At 38.6% G+C, this 19,484-nt stretch overlaps 2 protein-coding genes across 2 annotated transcripts; both read left to right on the plus strand.

Moving 5' to 3' along the window:
• Window positions 1–901: 901 nt before the first annotated feature.
• Window positions 902–1,813, plus strand: LOC133043154 (olfactory receptor 8S1-like). The gene has a single exon (XM_061124001.1). The coding sequence runs from the start codon at window positions 902–904 to the stop codon at window positions 1,811–1,813; it is 912 nt and encodes a 303-aa protein (XP_060979984.1).
• A 16,101-nt stretch (window positions 1,814–17,914) lies between these two features.
• Window positions 17,915–18,826, plus strand: LOC133043165 (olfactory receptor 8S1-like). The gene has a single exon (XM_061124005.1). The coding sequence runs from the start codon at window positions 17,915–17,917 to the stop codon at window positions 18,824–18,826; it is 912 nt and encodes a 303-aa protein (XP_060979988.1).
• Window positions 18,827–19,484: the final 658 nt, after the last annotated feature.

Raw genomic sequence — 19,484 nt, forward strand, 5'->3', positions numbered from 1 at the left:
ATCTTCTAACACATTATACTTATTTATTATTACACCTATTATTTCTTATCTGTTTTTCCTGACTGGAAGGTAAACTCTGATATGTTTAATGGTGCACCCTAGGAGTCTAGAAGCATGCCTGGCACATAGAAGTTACTCAGTACGTGTGTATTGAATGGATGAGTTAATTGCCCTGACTATATGCTCTATTGCTCATCTTCCACATGTCCACTGGGTGAATATTTCTAAACTACTAATCTTATCACATGACCCACTTGCTTGGTATTACATGCCTCCTTACATCACCCTGTACCCACCCAAACCAAGCTGATGAAGTTCCTCAGAGATGTACTATTAGCATATGTTTCCTTGTATTTGATTACATCATTTCCTCTGCCTGGAATGCCATCTTCCATTTTGTCCCCATAGTGGAGTAAATTTCAGTCAGGCTTAAGTATTTTTACCTCTTCTTTGAAGGTTTACCATGTTATCTAGAGACGACTGATTCACATTTGTACCACCACTGTATCCTGTGCATGTAGCCTTTATTTTGCTTCTCTACGTGTCTGTCTGCCCCTGTTAAATTATATTTCTTTAAGGGCAGCAATCATGCCATGTGAAACTTTCTATCCTTGGGATCTGGTACAGTGCCCAGTACTTGGATGCTTATTAAATATTTCCTGAGTAAATGAGTATTAAAGATTAAAGAAGCAATTATGGGGGATAGACTTTGAAAGGCTGCATGCGGCCAGAATTGAAGTAGTGATGGGGGTGCCGAGTGTGACAAAGAGGGAAACTCCTTGGCTTCATAGTTTTTATTTATACCTTTAAGCTGTTAAGTTACATTTTTCACAGGAGAGGCAGTCCTATTCACCTGGAATGACTCAACTGCATTATATTTCTTTTTAGGGCATCTCTAATCATGAAAAATCTCACCATCATTACTGAGTTTGTCCTCATGGGATTTTCCAGAAATCCCCACATCCTGAACATGCTTTTTGCATTGTTCCTGGTGATATACCTCCTGACCCTGATGGGGAACCTGGTGATGATCCTGGTGATCAGAACTGATTCTCACCTTAAGACACCCATGTACTTCTTCCTAGGTCACCTGTCATTTCTGGATCTCTCCCTTTCTTCAATAACCACGCCCAAGATGCTGGAGAACTTGTTAACTCAAAAGAAAACTATCTCTGTGTGGGGCTGCATGGCCCAGAGTTTCTTTCTCATACTCTCTGGGAGCACAGAGGCCTGCCTGCTCTCTGCCATGGCCTATGACCGCTATGCTGCCATCTGCCACCCTCTGCTATACAGTGTGATTGTGAACAGGCCTCTGTGTGTTGGGATGGTGACTGCAGCTTGGGCAGTGGGGTTCCTAAACTTGCTGCCAAGCAGTCTTTTCACTTACAACTTACATTTCTGTGGCCCCAATGTCATCCCTCACTTCTGCTGTGAGCTGCCTTCACTCTTCCCTCTGTCCTGCACTGATCCTACTGCCAATGAGGCCCTTCTTGCTGGGTCATGTGCATTGTTAGGATTTGTGACATTTCCCCTGATTCTTTTCTCTTATTCTAGAATAATCTCTGCCATCATAAGCATCCCTTCTTCTGGGGGTCAAGGCAAAGCCTTCTCTACATGTTCCTCCCACCTCACTGTGGTGCTTTTGTTCTATGGGACAGCCTTATTTAGGTACATGACCCCTCTCTTGGGCTCCATGTTGGAGCAAGTGGTCTCTATTCAGTACAGTGTGATCACATCCTTGTTAAACCCCCTCATCTACAGCCTCAAGAACCAGGAAGTGAAGACAGCCCTGCATAGAGTGTTGAAGCAATAAATGTGCCCCTCTGTATGTGGGGGATTCATGCTACCTTTGGTCTGAAGACAATGAAAAAGCATAGTCAGGGGCTGTAGAGCATTAATGGCTAACTTGGTCACTTTAGAAATTTGCCACTTGATGAATATAACCTCTTGGATGTGGGTAATAGAGTTCTAAGTGTGTGATTGCTTATTTTATTGTATTTGATAGGAAAATAAAGTGAAGCCTGAGAAATAAATACTGTGATAGAATAGTGTAGACAGAGTCCAAATCTGTTTGCCTTGTTTTCAAAGTGTTAATAGTATGGCATTCTAAGCATTAAAATAGAAAAGGAAAAAAAAAAAAAAAAAAAGATGGGAGTGTGAAAGGCATTTCAGTGTGAGAGAAAACTAGCTACTGATTGAAGATTGTACTGAATGAGGGTTGCTTCATCCACCTTACCTGGGAGAACCAAAAATAATTGATGTGCCTGGTTTGAGTTATTAACTTTCAAGTTTCCAGAAAGCAAAAACACAAGTTAGGACAGGAATCTGCCCTAATCCAATCAAAGGGAAAGTAACTGTTTCAGGTGTGCTGGTGGTAACATTTTGAGTATCTGGAATGGGATCTGGCTGTCTGGCAACTAGACTAGAGATCTCCCTGGACATAACCTAATGTCTATGCTATCTCAAAACAATGTTTTCATTCAACCTGAGAACATCAAGTCAGTTAATTCACTTGGTGTCTGACAGCCCCAATCAGCCAAACCCTCCTGAACTCACTGTCCATTGTTTCTTTGACACATATTCAGTCAAATAAATTAATTTATTGTCACAAAAGATTCATGGGTGAGGAGACAGTAAGCTCACAACCCAGTGAATGGACTGACTTGAGTGACTCCTTAAATGAAATACTTAACATACATCACTGTATTTACTCTCATAAGCATTAAACAAAAGTAAGTTTTTTTTCTTTTGGCACTTTCTTAATTTCTTAAAATTCAAAAAATATTGTTGGTTTGTTTTTTAATTTTTACCATGAACTTTTAATCTTAAATATATAATAAATTCTACAAAATTAGTAGGGGAGTGTGTAGTGAGTAAATAAGAAAAAATACTTTTAAAGATGTAAATATTTTAAAATCATAGTTTCAGGAAAAATTAATTTTGATGTATACTTCTAAAATATAATGGTTATATATCCGTAGTAATTACCTTTTGGGTCAGTTCTACGAAATGATGTCATCAGATTTTGTCAAGAAAAGGGGGTTTTTGTACAGAGTGTAGCCAGTTCTGCACCTCATGTAGAAGATACAGTTCTCCCTTAAGTGATCTAATTTCAAGATAGTTAGGAGGTAGAATTAACATGACTTAGTGACTCTTCAAATAAAGGAAGAGTTAATAATATCATTGTGCCCTGCCCCTTATATATTCTTAAGAGTACCTCTCCAAAATGAACCTATTTAGATATAGGTTATGGGTATAATGAGAAGGGTATCCTTCCCCAGACCAAACCCAAGTAAAAGATATGCAGTCACTTAAATAGACATCAACAGTGTAGCACCTGCATCTTGCAACCACTCCCTTCCTCGTTTGCATCTTTGAGAGATGGGTTCAAGGACTGACTCATCTATCAATCTCCCATCTCTTAGGAGACTGAAGCAGTCATTGGCACAAGCTTCCAGGTGTGCTTGCTTCTTTATTTTCAATTCCTACTACAGACTCTCATGCAGTAAAATCTCTGGTGGACTGCCCTACCAGCCTCCCATATATACATTATGAATTGTGTTAGTTAAAAAATGTTTTATACTCAAACTGTCTTCCCTTATCTTGTCACTCTCATTCCCTCTCCTATCCTTTTGCTATAAGTATGATCTTGATTTATATTACCAATTTGCTTGTATAAATATTTATACTAATTTATAGTCCAGCCAGCAATTTATTAGAGGGTTTAGCAATGTATATCTGCCAGGCTTGACAATCATTTTTAAACCATTTTAATATTTACCAATTTTATAGGTATAAGATGCTAATTCTTTTTTGTATTTGCATTTATTTTTCATCACAAATAATACTCAACATTTCTCAAACATTAACCATCAGTATTTCCTCTTTTGTTATTAGCATGCCATTTTGCTAGTTTCTTATTGCATTCACAGTATTATTTTTATTTGAATGATGTGTTTAAATAAGAAGGATGTTAATTTTTGCAATAACTCATTTCAAACCCTTTCAAAGTGTATTGTTTTACTGTTATGTTTTTATTTTTAATTGTGTTATGTAGTCAAATAACTTTCCTTTGTGGAATATTCTCTGCTTTTAAGGTCAAGAAGTCCCTTACCATCAGTGTTCTGAATTTTTCTTCTAGTTTTCTTGTGCGCTTTTCTACATTTCATTTAAGTCATGTAGAATTTCTCTTGTCCCTTCCAAGCAAGCATATTATAAGAGTCTGACCCTCGTTTGGCTCAGGGAGGTAGGGCCAGATACAAAAATAAATGAGGAACAAAGAAGAGACAGCCAAGGTAAACCAAAGTCAAGAGCCAAATAACCTATTTGTATGATTTGTCAATAGCAAGTTTGCAACTAGAGTTAGGAAGAGGTTGTATAAATAAGATCTGAAACATAACCTCTGAATTATTCTCCTGATTTATGTAAGAATAGGGAGGAAATTGTGAAGGATATTCTCATTTACTCCTACATCTTTTTTTTTTTTTTTTTTTTCCAGTGGGTTTTGTCATACATTGATATGAATCAGCCATGGATTTACATGTAGTCCCAATCCCGATCCCCCCTCCCACCTCCCTCTCCACCCGATTCCTCTGGGTCTTCCCAGTGCACCAGGCCGGAGCACTTGTCTCGTGCATCCCACCTGGGCTGGTGATCTGTTTCACCATAGATAGTATACATGCTGTTCTTTTGAAATATCCCACCCTCACATTCTCCCACAAAGTTCAAAAGTCTGTTCTGTATTTCTGTGTCTCTTTTTCTGTTCTGCATATAGGGTTATCGTTATCACCTTTCTAAATTCCATATACATGTGTCAGTATGCTGTAATGTTCTTTATCTTTCTGGCTTACTTCACTCTGTATAAGGGGCTCCAGCTTCATCCATCTCATTAGGACTGGTTCAAATGAATTCTTTTTAATGGCTGAGTAATATTCCATGGTGTATATGTACCACAGCTTCCTTATCCATTCATCTGCTAATGGGCATCTAGGTTGCTTCCATGTCCTGGCTATTATAAACAGTGCTGCGATGAACATTGGGGTGCACGTGTCTCTTTCAGATCTGGTTTCCTCAGTGTGTATGCCCAGAAGTGGGATTGCTGGGTCATATGGCAGTTCTATTTCCAGTTTTTTAAGAAATCTCCACACTGTTTTCCATAGCGGCTGTACTAGTTTGCATTCCCACCAACAGTGTAAGAGGGTTCCCTTTTCTCCACACCCTCTCCAGCATTTATTGCTTGTAGATTTTTGGATAGCAGCCATCCTGACTGGCGTGTAATGGTACCTCATTGTGGTTTTGATTTGCATTTCTCTAATAATGAGTGATGTTGAGCATCTTTTCATGTGTTTGTTAGCCATCTGTATGTCTTCTTTGGAGAAATGTCTGTTTAGTTCTTTGGCCCATTTTTTGATTGGGTCATTTATTTTTCTGGAATTGAGCTTCAGGAGTTGCTTGTATATTTTTGAGATTAATCCTTTGTCTGTTTCTTCATTTGCTATTATTTTCTCCCAATCTGAGGGCTGTCTTTTCACCTTACTTATAGTTTCCTTTGTAGTGCAAAAGCTTTTAAGTTTCATTAGGTCCCATTTGTTTATTTTTGCTTTTATTTCCAATATTCTGGGAGGTGGGTCATAGAGGATCTTGCTGTGATTTATGTCGGAGAGTGTTTTGCCTATCTTTTCCTCTAGGAGTTTTATAGTTTCTGGTCTTACATTTAGATCTTTAATCCATTTTGAGTTTATTTTTGTGTATGGTGTTAGAAAGTGTTCTAGTTTCATTCTTTTACAAGTGGTTGACCAGTTTTCCCAGCACCACTTGTTAAAGAGGTTGTCTTTTTTCCATTGTATATCCTTGCCTCCTTTGTCAAAGATAAGGTGTCCATAGGTTCATGGATTTATCTCTGGGCTTTCTATTCTGTTCCATTGATCTATATTTCTGTCTTTGTGCCAGTACCATACTGTCTTGATGACTGTGGCTTTGTAGTAGAGTCTGAAGTCAGGCAGGTTGATTCCTCCAGCTCCATTCTTCTTTCTCAAGATTACTTTGGCTATTCGAGGTTTTTTGTATTTCCATACAAATTGTGAAATTCTTTGGTCTAGTTCTGTGAAAAATACCGTTGGTAGCTTGATATGGATTGCATTGAATCTATAGACTGCTTTGGGTAGAATAGCCATTTTGACAATATTGATTCTTCCAATCCATGAACACGGTATGTTTCTCCATCTGTTTGTGTCCTCTTTGATTTCTTTCATCAGTGTTTTATAGTTTTCTATGTATAGGTCCTTTGTTTCTTTAGGTAGATATACTCCTAAGTATTTTATTCTTTTTGTTGCAATGGTGAATGGTATTGTTTCCTTAATTTCTCTGTCTGTTTTTTCATTGTTAGTATATAGGAATGCAAGGGATTTCTGTGTGTTAATTTTATATCCTGCAACTTTACTATGTTCATTGATTAGCTCTAGTAATTTTCTGGTAGAGTCTTTAGGGTTTTCTATGTAGAGGATCATGTCATCTGCAAACAGTGAGAGTTTTACTTCTTCTTTTCCTATCTGGATTCCTTTTACTTCTTTTTCTGCTCTGATTGCTGTGGCCAGAACTTCCAACACTATGTTGAATAGTAGTGGTGAGAGTGGGCACCCTTGTCTTGTTCCTGATTTCAGGGGAAATGCCTTCAATTTTTCACCATTGAGGGTGATGCTTGCTGTGGGTTTGTCATATATAGCTTTTATTATGTTGAGGTATGTTCCTTCTATTCCTGCTTTTTGGAGAGTTTTAATCATAAATGAGTGTTGAATTTTGTCAAAGGCTTTCTCTGCATCTATTGAGATAATCATATGGTTTTTATCTTTCAATTTGTTAATGTGGTGTATTACATTGATTGATTTGCGGATATTAAAGAATCCTTGCATTCCTGGGATAAAGCCCACTTGGTCATGGTGTATGATTTTTTTAATATGTTGTTGGATTCTGTTTGCTAGAATTTTGTTAAGGATTTTTGCATCTATGTTCATCAGTGATATTGGCCTGTAGTTTTCTTTTTTTGTGGCATCTTTGTCTGGTTTTGGAATTAGGGTGATGGTGGCCTCATAGAATGAGTTTGGAAGCTTACCTTCTTCTGCAATTTTCTGGAAGAGTTTGAGTAAGATAGGTGTTAGCTCTTCTCTAAATTTTTGGTAGAATTCAGCTGTGAAGCCATCTGGTCCTGGGCTTTTGTTTGCTGGAAGATTTTTGATGACAGTTTCGATTTCCTTGCTTGTGATGGGTCTGTTAAGATCTTCTATTTCTTCCTGGTTCAGTTTTGGAAAGTTATACTTTTCTAAGAATTTGTCCATTTCATCCAAGTTGTCCATTTTATTGGCATAGAGCTGCTGGTAGTAGTCTCTTATGATCCTTTGTATTTCAGTGTTGTCTGTTGTGATCTCTCCATTTTCATTCCTAATTTTGTTAATTTGGTTTTTCTCTCTTTGTTTCTTAATGAGTCTTGCTAATGGTTTGTCAATTTTGTTTATTTTTTCAAAAAACCAGCTTTTAGCTTTGTTGATTTTTGCTATGGTCTCTTTAGTTTCTTTTGCATTTATTTCTGCCCTGATTTTTAAGATTTCTTTCCTTCTGCTAACTCTGGGGTTCTTCATTTCTTCCTTCTCTAATTCCTTTAGGTGTAGTTACTCCTACATCTTAAATTACCACCTATAATATTAAGATTCCCCCAAACTATAATCTGATTCACAACTTTACATCTGATAAACAGACTCATCTGCCCAATACCAATAGCTAATTCTACCTAAATTTTCCCAACATATCTTCTCAATTCTATTTGCTCTCTTGTTGTTGCTCAGTTGCTCAGTCATGTCCCACTCTTTGCAACCCCATGGACTGCAGCACGCCAGCCTTCCCTGTCCTTCACCATCTCCTGGAGCTTGCTCAAATGTATGTCCATCAAGTCAGTGATGCCATCCAACCATCTCATCCTCTGTCATCCCCTTCTCTTCCTGCCTTCAATCTTTCCCAGCATCAGGGTCATTTCTAATTAGTCAGATCTTCACATCAGGTGGCCAAAGTATTGGAGCTTTAGCTTCAGCATTGGTCCTTCCAATGAATATTCAGGACTATTTCCCTTTAGGATTAACTCCTAATTAATCTCCTTGCAGTCTAAGGGACTCTCAAGAGTCTTCTCCAACACCATAGTTCCGAAGTATCAATTCTTTGGCACTCAGCTTTCTTTATAGTCAAACTCTCACATCCAAACATGACTACTGGAAAAATCATAGCTTTGACTAGACGAACCTTTATTGACAAAGCAATGTCTCTGCTTTTGAATATGCTATCTAGGTTGGTCATAGCTTTTCTTCCAAGGAGCAAGTGTCTTTTAATTTCATAGCTGCAGTCACCACCTACAGTGATTTTGGAGCCCAGGACAATAAAGTCTCCTTAATATGAGTAAAGTTATTTTAAGTGTATGTATATGAATATATATATGAATTAAAAATATATGTTTTATGTATTTCTCTCTAAAGCTGATATCATACTTACTGAGATAACACTAAGAATATTTCCCTGAATCAGGAAAAGGAGCTCTTTATAGCCACTATTATGAAAATGCATATAATATTAAATATTCAGGGAATTCTCCTGGAGGTATTAAGAGAATGCAATTTGACAAGAAAGAAATTAAGAATAAAAACTTGAAAGAAGAGGATAATTTTACGGTTTTGCAAAGGATGTGATTATTTACCTGGAAAATCTGGGAGATTTATACAGGAAACTGTTAAGAGAATGATAAAAGAATTTGCAAAGTAACTATATATAAAATTAATAAACAGAAATCATATCCTTCCTTATCTCTAAACAACTAATTAGAAAACATAATGGAAGAAATTAACATCACAGTAGGAACAAAAAAAGATAAAACACCCAGGAATAAATTTAAAGTGTTCAAAAACTATTGGAAGAAAAATTTAAGATTCTATCAAGGGACTCAAAGATTAAAACAAATGAACAAGCATATCATATTATTGAGTGGTAGAACTCAATATAGTGAAGATCTAATAACTCTCTTAAAAGCTTATGGGTGGGACATGGTGTCAATAAAAATAGAAACAAGCTTCTTTTATAATTAGATTATTTCTAGAATTCAAAGGAAAAGTTAAAAAAAAACAAGAATAGAAAACTCTAAGTGTAATAAAGGGGAAAGTCCTACAGAATATAAAAATGAAAGGATCCAATAATTCCAATTCTGTATCACTAGTGAATGAATATATTGAATAGACAGCCCATAAACATACCCAAAGATATACAGGCAATTTAGAATATTGGAAAGATGCTAATTTAAGTCAATAGGTTAAGGATGGATTATTCATTATATGGTATAGAATAACTGGTAGCTTTCTGTTAAAAATGAACCTGGATTCCTGTCTTACACCAAATAAATTCCACATGAATTAAAGACAAATAATGAAACTATAAAAATATGGAAGAATTGTTATTAAAAAAAGTTTAATTGAAGTATAGTTGACTTGCAGTGTTGTTAACTTCTGAGGTATATACATCAGAAACTAACATTATGTTATATATATGTGTTAATTGCTCAATTATATCCAATTCTTTGTAACCCTATGGATTGTAGCCCACCAGGTTCCTCTGTCCATGGAATTCTCCAGGCAGGAATACTGGAGTAGCTTGCCATTCCCTTCTCCATAGGATCTTCCTGACCCAGGGATCGAACCTGGGTCTCCCACATTGAAGGCAGATCCTTTACTGTCTGAGCCACCAGGGACAAGAATATATGTGCGTGTGTGTGTCAAGGCTGTGGTCTTCCTGGTGGTCATGAATGGTTGTGAGAGCTGGACCTTAAAGAAGGCAGAACACCAAAGGATCGATGCCTTTGAACTGTGGTGCTGGAGAAGACTCCTGTAAGTCCCTCGGACAGCAAGGAAATCAAAACAGTCAATCTTAAGGGAAATCAATCCTGAATACTCATTGGAAGGATTGCTGCTAAAGCTGAAGCTTCAGTATTTTGGTCATCTGATGCAAACAACCGACTCATTGGAAAAGTCCCTGATGCTGGAAAAGATTGAGGGCAGAAGGAGAAGAGGGCATCAGAGGATGAGATAGCTGGATGGCATCACTGATGCAATGAACATGAACTTGGGCAAACTCCAGGAGATGGTGAGGGACAAGGAGGCCTGATGTGCTGTAGTCCATGCGGTCACAAAGAGTCGGACATGACTGGGTGACTGAACAAAAACAACAAATATATATATATTTGGGTGTGTGTGTGTGTATGTTTGTATGTTTTTTCATATTTTTCCACTAGGTTTTATTACAGGATCCTGAATAGTTCCCTGTGCTATACCATAGCACTTTGTTGTTTATCCGTCCTATATACTGAGTCTGCAAGTACAAAACCCCCAATCAAGTTGTCCCCCACGCCCCCTTCACCTTGGCAACCACAGGTTTGTTTTGTGTGTCTGTGAGTCTGTTTCTGTTTTCTAGATAAATTAATTTATGTCATACTTTAGATTCTACATAGAAGTGATATTATATAGTCTTTGTCTTTCTCTTACTGACTTATTAATACTTCACTCAGTATGATACATCCATGGCATTATTTTTGTGGCTGAGTAATATTCCATTTTATGTGTGTGTGTGTGTGTATATATATATATATATATATAAAATACACACACACCATATCTTCTCTATCCATTTATCTGTCAACGAACATTTAGAGAATTAATCTTACAAATATCCTCACAAGCATGCAAAGAAAATTAAATTATAAGCATAACCATGAAAACATTTCTCTACACAGACAGGGAACTCTGTTTTTTTGTTAATGTCTTCCCAAGCACCTAGAAGCACTTTGGCCATAATAGATGCTCAATGGATATTTAGAGAATGAATGAACGGATGTTGACTATTGCCATCTGTAAAGTACATGTTAAATGAATTGTATTTTCATATGATGATGACTAGACAGCCATTTGAAATTGAGGCAGCTCTGGGGAATTCCTTGACAGTCCAGTGGTTATGATTCTGTGCTTTCACTGATGGGGCATGGGTTCAGTCACTGGTCAGGGAACTAAGATCTCATAAACTGCATGGCCAAAAAGAAAAAGAAGAAAAAATGAGGCAGCTCTGTATATACCAATATTGAGTGATCTTCAAAATAAATAATAAATAATATTAAAAAATAAGTTGCAAAATGGGGTGTAGACTCTTTTTTACGAAAATCTTACATATATACATGTGGCTATACTCATAGACTATCTCTGAAAGTTCATTTAAGTAAAATGGTCAATAGTCCTTGCATCTAAGAAAGGGATAAGTAAGTAGTTGGGGACTAGGAATTGGAGAAAACTTACTCTTTATACTATGGACATGTATTAAAATACATTTTTAAATATGGGAAAGCTAAAAATATTTACAAACATGTAAAAACTCAGGGAATATATTACCCATGATTTCTTACTCAAAGAATTTACTGAAGAATATTTCCACAAGAAATAAAGTGATACCAGAGGGAAGGACTGGAACCTAAGAAAAAAATGGTAATGAGAGTAACACATTTATGATTAAATTATTAATCATCAAAATAGCTATCTCCAGTGTTTTAGAGTATATTAAATTGTAGGAAACTATAACAAAGCAGATAAGCTAGATTATTAGGTGAACACTTAAAAATATGATAGGATGATTTTCCCCTTGTTCAGGAGCAGGATCCTCTGTCTCTCTTTGCAGTAGTCATTTTAGTGGTGTGTATGTTCTCAGACTCAATATCTGGAACACCCAATGGTTCTATAAAGACTCAGTGTAAGTTTTGTTGAGTTACTAAGTGTGGCATACAGTAAAGGTAAGAGAATTTTTTTCGTTAAAGTGCCAGATAGCAAAGGTTTTAGGTTGTGTAGGTCGTATGTACAGTCTCTGTTATAACTACTCAATGCTGCCATGTATGAAAGCATCCACAGACTGTAAGTAGGTTAGCATAGCTGTGTTCTAATAAAACTTTGTTTTCTTAAAAACAGGCAGGTAAGCTACACTTGGCCTGCAAACCATAATTTATCAACCCCTTGCTTATGTAAGATCCTTCTTAGATCTGCTCTAAACTCCAATTGCTGTCACTCCCCTTCATGTCCTTGCACTTTTACTCAATAGTGCTAAATTTAATATAGCCATAATTTTGTGAAAAGGTGGTATCTTGTTGTTCTGTTGCTAAGTCGCATGCAACTCTTTGCAACCCCATGGGTTGCAGCACACCTGCCCTTCACTATCTCCTGGAGCTTGCTCAAACTCATGTCCATTAAGTTGGTGATGCCATCCAACTATGTTATCCTCTGTCATCGTCTTCTCCTCCTGCCTTCAATCTTTCCCAGCATCAGGGTCTTTTCCAATGGTGGCCAAAATATGGAGCTTCAGCTTCAGCATCAGTTCTTCCAATGAATATTCAGGATTGATTTCCTTTAGGATTAATGGGTTTGATCTTCTTGCTGTCCAACGGACTCTCAAGAGTCTTCTCCAGCACCACAATTCGAAAGCATCGATTCTTCGGCACTCAGCCTTCCTTATGGTCCAACTCTCACATCCATACATGTCTACGGGAAAAACTATAGCTTTGACTAACTATATAGACCTTTGTTGGCAAAGTGTTGTCTTTGCTTTTTAACACACTATCTAGGTTTGTCAAAGCTTTTCTTCCAAGGAGCAAGCATCTTTTAATTTCATGGCTGCAGTCACTGTCTTCAGTGATTTTGGAGCCCAAGAAAATAAAACTGCCAGTGTTTCCAAAAAAATGGAAAGGGTGGTATATGTATTAATATGTAAGTAAATACTAATGCTATATGTAATGCTGCTAAGCCTGATCCTTGGTCAATGTGAATTGATTATTTATAACTTTATGTTACTTATATAAAATATAAATACTTCTAATCATCTATTTATAGTTATTGTCCTACACCCTATGCAGAAGTGAAGTCTATCACTAAGAGAAACCACCAGTCCTCCTGATCTGGTCCTGTTGAGGAAGAATCCCAGACTCCTTCCAAAGATATACTTATATAGGGACTATTTTCCTGATGGCTCAAGAAGAATAATAACTCCCTCTTTTCAACTTTTTCTTAGCTATGTAAAGTCAAGAGTCCAATCATGCAGAATATGAGGACTGAAATGGGAGTTCCTTACATCACAGTAACAGGAGGAAAATTAATACTGGCTTTACAAGTCACTAGAAACATAAAGGGAAAGGAATGGTGGGTGCAGAAGCCAGCATGTTGTGGGATAAAAGGTAAGAAAAGCTTGGGAGGTAGTATAGTTAAGTCAGACTTTCAGAAGTGGCTGTGAGACAAGTAAAGTGAGGCAATGTAGAATCAATAACTGCAGTGAAACACGGGGTCAGTTAGATATTTTTAAATATGGGAACTATTTTAATATATTTACATTCTTGGTACAAATGAGTAAAAGAAAGAAACTGATGATTAAAAACAGGTAATTAGCATACCTGAAGGAGAAGGACTCAGAGGCTCAGAAGGAGATCGGAGCTAAAGTCCAAGTACAAGTGTTAGTCTTGCATTAAAAGCATTACCTCTACCATTAAATCTAAAGAAGGGACAAAAAAATACATTTCTAAGTGGGGACTCAAGAAAATTAAAGAGTTCCTGCTTTATGGCTCTGATTTCTTTCAGGGCCATGTGATAAATGCGTGCAGAAAAAATACAGCATACCTCAAGTGCATAGATTTTGGAGTAACTCCAAAGGGAAAGGGAATGTTAGACTTTATAGAGAGAGTATGAGGGTAACGCATGTGCGCACACACACGTGAACATTAATGCCTCACTGTGCACACATTTATATGTCTGAGGTTGAGAAACCCTAGATTGAGCTTTATTTGTCAGATTTTGCATTGTTCCTGTGCTATTGCTGGAAATTTTTCTGCACCCCCACTTCCAAATCAGGCCCCAAGTGACTCTGACTACTGCAGCCTTCCCCATGAGCAGTGAGCAGTCCCAGACTCCCTGGACTCCTTACTCATGCTCCTCTCCCAGAGCTATAGCTTGGCAAAGAGATCAAAGAGATGGCCAAAGAGAGGAGCACCGGAAGATTATAAGACTCCTACAGACTAGCCAGGAGCTCTTCTCTGTACTAAGGTAGGTGACCTCAGGAAGACTGACAAGAATTAATAACTCTTAGCAAGGCCCAGAAAGTCCCAGTGCAGAGAATGCTGGCCCTTTAGGCTTTAGCTAGAACTGACCATAGGAGTTTGATGCTAGAAACTGTCAGGAAATAAAACTGACTTTTCCCAAGGTTTAGCTGGAGACCTAATTCTGCAGGCCCAGCTGTGGGGACAGTAGGCAATCTGCCTCAAAGAACCCCAAACAGGAGCCAGATTTAGAACAGTCCAACTCAGTAAAAGAGGTGAAGAAGGAAACTTTCATCAGTTTGAACAACTCGGAAGAATCCTACTCTAACCCAAATTCCTCACGGCAATGAAAAAGACATAGAAATAGTCATAAGGAAAATATCATGGCCAGAGAAATAAGTAGATGAAGTTTTTTTCCTGGGATGTTGATCTACAGTGCACTTCTGTCCATCTGGGATCCCTCTGTCTCCTCCCTTCATGTCCCTTGACCCTGACAAAAAAGCAGGTCATCTTTTGACATGGGGGAGCTGGCAGGAGGCATCCTGATGGAGGACTGGAGGATCATTTCTTCAAATGTGCACCATGGCAGAAGTACTGGATGTAGAAGGAGACCTTCCCATTCCCTCTTGTATAACTTTCACTAAGAGTTCTAAAGTCTTTTGGTTTCGAGGCTAGCAAGAGATCATGAAGTTGTATTGAATCGTATTGAGTAAATCTGCAGGGAGGACAGACGGGTAGTGCAGTCTCTTAGAAAGTGTCAGGGGTGGAACTATCCCCTAATTAACACTTTTGCTGTGATTGTCAGAACTGGGAACGAAAACAGTTTTCTTCATCTGAAATGCCAATGCCAGCGTCTACAAATATTCCCAAAGGATACTGGGGAATCTTCATGTGCTTAGGGCTGGAAAGGCATAGCCTGCACCTTCTTATTTTCTTCCTTTCTGTCTTTTAGGTAGTCATTTTCTATCAAAGTCCCTTTTCCTCCTTGGAACAGTTAGTTTCTCCATTGTTCTGTACCCCAGAATTCCTCCCAGTGATCCTGGTCAGCTCACTCTTTTCCTTCCCACCAAGCTGTCTGAACCTCCCACAGGAAAGTGTGGTAGCCAGGAAGATGACTCTCATCTAGGGGATCTCATGATTGGTGGGGCTTCTTTATCTCCGTACTTAATAAATCAATCTTCTTAAAATTAAGTGAAATGTTTTAGGAGCAAGTACATAGTTTGGGTGCATCATCAAAGGAGAAAGGGAAGGAAGTCTATTGTTAACTGAGGAGTTTGACTGGGGCATTTATAGAGAAAAGGAAGCTGCAGGTTTGAGGAAGATAATGGTAAAAAGAGTCTTGAAAACCAGTTCTAATCATACCAAAGAGAAATGTCTTCGTTTTGCAGCTATTATTGATATGTTCCTTTGTTGCCACATAGTCTTTATGATTTTAATTTTATTGTCTACATTATTTAGTTGGTATTTAGACATTTCAGAATATGAAAATATTGTAACATTTCCATTTTTATTGAACATATAACAATACAGTGTGCATCATTATAAATGTCACATTTCAGCCTTTTGAGTTATAGTTTTAGCATAAATCCAAGGACTTATAAGACTCTAACTCAAAGTGTATAATTTGCAATGCGTTCAGCAATGCGTTCAGCAATGGGCTTCCCTTGTGGCTCAGCTGGTAAAGAATTTGCCTGCAATGTGGGAGAAGTGGGTTCAATTCCTGGGTTGGGAAGATCCCCTGGAGAAGGGAAAGGCTACCCACTCCAGTATTCTGGCCTGAAGAATTCCATGGACTGTATAGTCCATGGGGTCACAAAGAGTCTGACACGACTGAGCAACTTTCACTTTCACTTTCTTCAGCAATGTATAGGTATCAGTGTCACCAGAGTCTTCCTAGGACTATTTGTACACTTTTTTGAAAAAATCATAAAATTAGATTCATGTTTTTATTGTACTTAAAAAAAATTAAGTTGACTTTTTCACAAATGTTTCTTTTCTCTTGGATTTCCTCTAACATAACTTTTTGGTTTATGTCATCAGAACCAAGCTTTATAAGAGCCAGCGTAAAATGGACTGAGGAGAAAGAAAGGCTGCGGGTGTTAAAGGCTACTTCTGAAAAGACTGCTGGGGAGGTAGCTATAACATTCCGGTTCAGGTCCCAGTGATAACTGGAACAACAGCTGAACAACAGGGCTCCAGTGAAACATGTGAACACTGTTAACAAAGTCCTGGTCTAGACATTTTTGCCTCAGTAAAAGACAATAACAATAGCAGCAAAGTGAAAGGAAAGAAGTTAACTACTAAAGAAGTATCCGATTATCAGGCTGTGACTAAAACCAAGGTTGACTAAGTTGATGTCAACCATGTTCCATTTTGTTGATGTAAAAATTTACCTTCAGAAGGGTTAAGTATCGTGCTCAAGTTCACATACATAGCTTTCATTTTTCAGGTCTAGCTTTTGTTTTTAATTTTAGGGAAAGTGCTATGTTTAAGATACAGATACTTTAAGTGACTCAAAATATATGTTGTCCATCTGCTGGGTGTGCTGTGGTAGAAAGAGCACTGGATTGAGAGCAGGGTATTCAGTTTAATTCCTGACTCTTCTGCTGATGAGCTATGTGACATGGAAGAAGTCACCTCACCTCTGTGAGCCTCCGTCTTCCCCACTCTTGAGATGCTGAGAGCCTAATCTCACTGGCCTGAGAATGGAACAATCTTCAGGCACAAACACTTCCCACAGATACTTTTCCAGCTTTGCTAGTATGTCTTTGGAGATATAGGGTACTCTTGAATTCCTCCTGGAATGTTTGGAAAGCCTCTTGCAACCTCTAGTAGCATCATACAAGTCCCTTTTCAAGTAGCATTGTTCAAATCCCTTTTCTACATCTTCATCTAATACCCAGAATGGCTATAATAAGATGGTGAGTTCTGTAGTTCTTGGCTTTAAGATGGACATCTAAATATAAGAAGATTTGCAACTAAATGTCTATTCTCTGAAACAATTTCATTTGAAGTAGCCTGTTTATTCTCATAAGTATAGTCTTAATAGTTAAATTATGTAATCTGATTTAGCACACAAAGATGTGTGTTATATTCACTCACAGAATTAATGAGATCTGTTGGGGAGAGTCAAGGAGGAGAAACCCTTAAAGTCACTGTGATAATTTCTTAGGGCTGTTGTAACAAACTATTGGAAACCAGGTGGCTTGAAACAATAGAATTTATTGTCTCCCAGTTCTAGGGACTCTAAGACTGACATCAAGGTGTCAGCAGGGCCACGGCCATCCCAAAACTTGTAGGGAAGAATCCTTCCTCGTCTCTTCCTAGATTCTGGTTATGGCTGTCAACCCTTGGCTTCCTTGACTTGCAGGCGCCTCCCTCCTCTCTGCTCTGTGTCACATGCTGTCCCCACGTTGAGTGTATTCTTTATAAGGCTCTCTCATCTCTAATAAGAACATCAGTCAGATTAGATTAAGAGCCTGCCCTATTCCAGTGTTATCTCATCTTAATTGATTGCACCTTCAGTGACCCTATTTCCATATAATATTACACTGTGGGGTACAAGGGATTAAGACTTCAACATATTTTCTGGAGTTAGACACAATTCAACTCATAAAGGTCACAATTGGAATTACTCAACTTCTTTTTCTTTTCTATTGTTAAGCTGAAAGAAGTATTTCCTGAGAAGTTTTAGGGTTGTGGGATGATATTCTGGTCACTAGAAATTACTCAGATTCTGTAATACAGTTGATTTCTTTCTAGGAATGACATTTACAAACAACCATGAACAACTTTACTTTCTTCACTGAGTTCACCCTCCTCAGGCTATCTGCTGACCCCCACATCCAGGCTCTGCTCTTTGTGCTGTTCCTGGGGATTTACCTCCTGACATTAGTGGGGAACACGGCGATGATCTTGATCATCAAGGCCGATTCTCGGCTCCACACACCCATGTACTTCTTCCTCAGACACCTATCTTTCCTGGATCTCAGTTTCTCCTCAGTCACTGTGCCCAAAATGCTACAGAACTTCTTGTCGCAGAAGAAAAGCATCTCAGTGTGGGGCTGCATCACCCAGAGTTTCTTTTTTCTCCTTTATGGGTGTGCTGAAGCCAGTCTTCTCTCTGCCATGGCCTACGACTGCTATGCTGCTGTCTGCCACCCTCTGCTCTACACCGTGGTCATGAACAGGCCTCTCTGCACTGCAATGGTGTGTGCAGCATGGCTGGTGGGGCTTCTGAACTCACTATTGAATCATCTTTTCATCCACACTTTAAATTTCTGTGGGTCTAACACTGTCTCCCATTTCTTCTGTGAACTACCGTCACTCTTCCCCCTGTCCTGTACTGATCCCACTGCGAACGAGTTCCTTCTATCAGGGTCCAGTGCATTTCTGGGACTTCTGACACTTCCCCTGATCCTGTTCTCTTACTCCAGAATCATTTCTGCCATTCTGAACATCCATTCCTCTGAGGGCCAAGGCAAGGCCTTCTCCACCTGCTCTTCCCACCTCACTGTGGTGCTCCTATTCTATGGGACGGCTCTGTTCAGGTACATCAGCCCCGACTCAGGCTCAGTGTTGGAGCGAGTGGTCTCCATTCAGTACAGTGTCATCACATCCTTGCTGAACCCTCTCGTCTACAGCCTCAAGAACCAGGAGGTGAAGGGCGCTCTGCAAAGGATGCTGAGGAAGTGAATGTGATCCCCAGAGGAGGGATTCTCTGTGTGGTTTTAGTCAGAGAGCGGGGAGGAGGGATATTTGGAAACACCTGGAGAGTAAAAAAAGATATCAGAGGTCAATATTAATATATTAAAAAAGTTATATAGTGGTTCTCAAAGTGTCATCCACATACCAGCAGCATCAGAATGTGCATCGTCTGCAAGCTTCCTAGAAAGTCTCAGACCCAACCCTGATCTACTGAATCAGAAACTGTAGAGGTGGAGCTCAACAGTCTGTTTCTTAATTATGACCATGATGCATGCTTGAATTTGAGAAACAGTGTTTAGCCCAATGAATGTTTGAGAAAACTCTCTGCAAAAAGGTGGGATACTGACATCAAGGTGAAGAATCCCACTTAAATGAAATAGTTGGTAAAGCAGTCAAGAAGAGAAGATTTGACTATCTGATCTTATGATCTGTTTCCCTCTACAAAACTGTAAAAATGAAAATTCCCTACATTATTTTAGCGTATTGTAAGGAGGAGAAGAGCTTGACTGTCCACAAAGGCAGATGCAGCCTGTTCCTTCCACCTCCACTGGGGAGCTGCCATTATAACAGATTCTTCAGTACAGCATGAGGCCAATGGACAGATGCTCCAGAGCAGCAACTAGCAAGCACTTCCTTTACCTCACCT

The sequence above is a fragment of the Dama dama genome, chromosome 3 (assembly GCF_033118175.1).
Source record: "Dama dama isolate Ldn47 chromosome 3, ASM3311817v1, whole genome shotgun sequence".
Taxonomy (NCBI): Eukaryota; Metazoa; Chordata; class Mammalia; order Artiodactyla; family Cervidae; genus Dama; species Dama dama.

Coding starts and splice junctions, on each gene's coding strand:
- LOC133043154 (XM_061124001.1), top strand. CDS start 902: ATGAAAAATCTCACCATCATTACTGAGTTTGTCCTCATGGGATTTTCC.
- LOC133043165 (XM_061124005.1), top strand. CDS start 17,915: ATGAACAACTTTACTTTCTTCACTGAGTTCACCCTCCTCAGGCTATCT.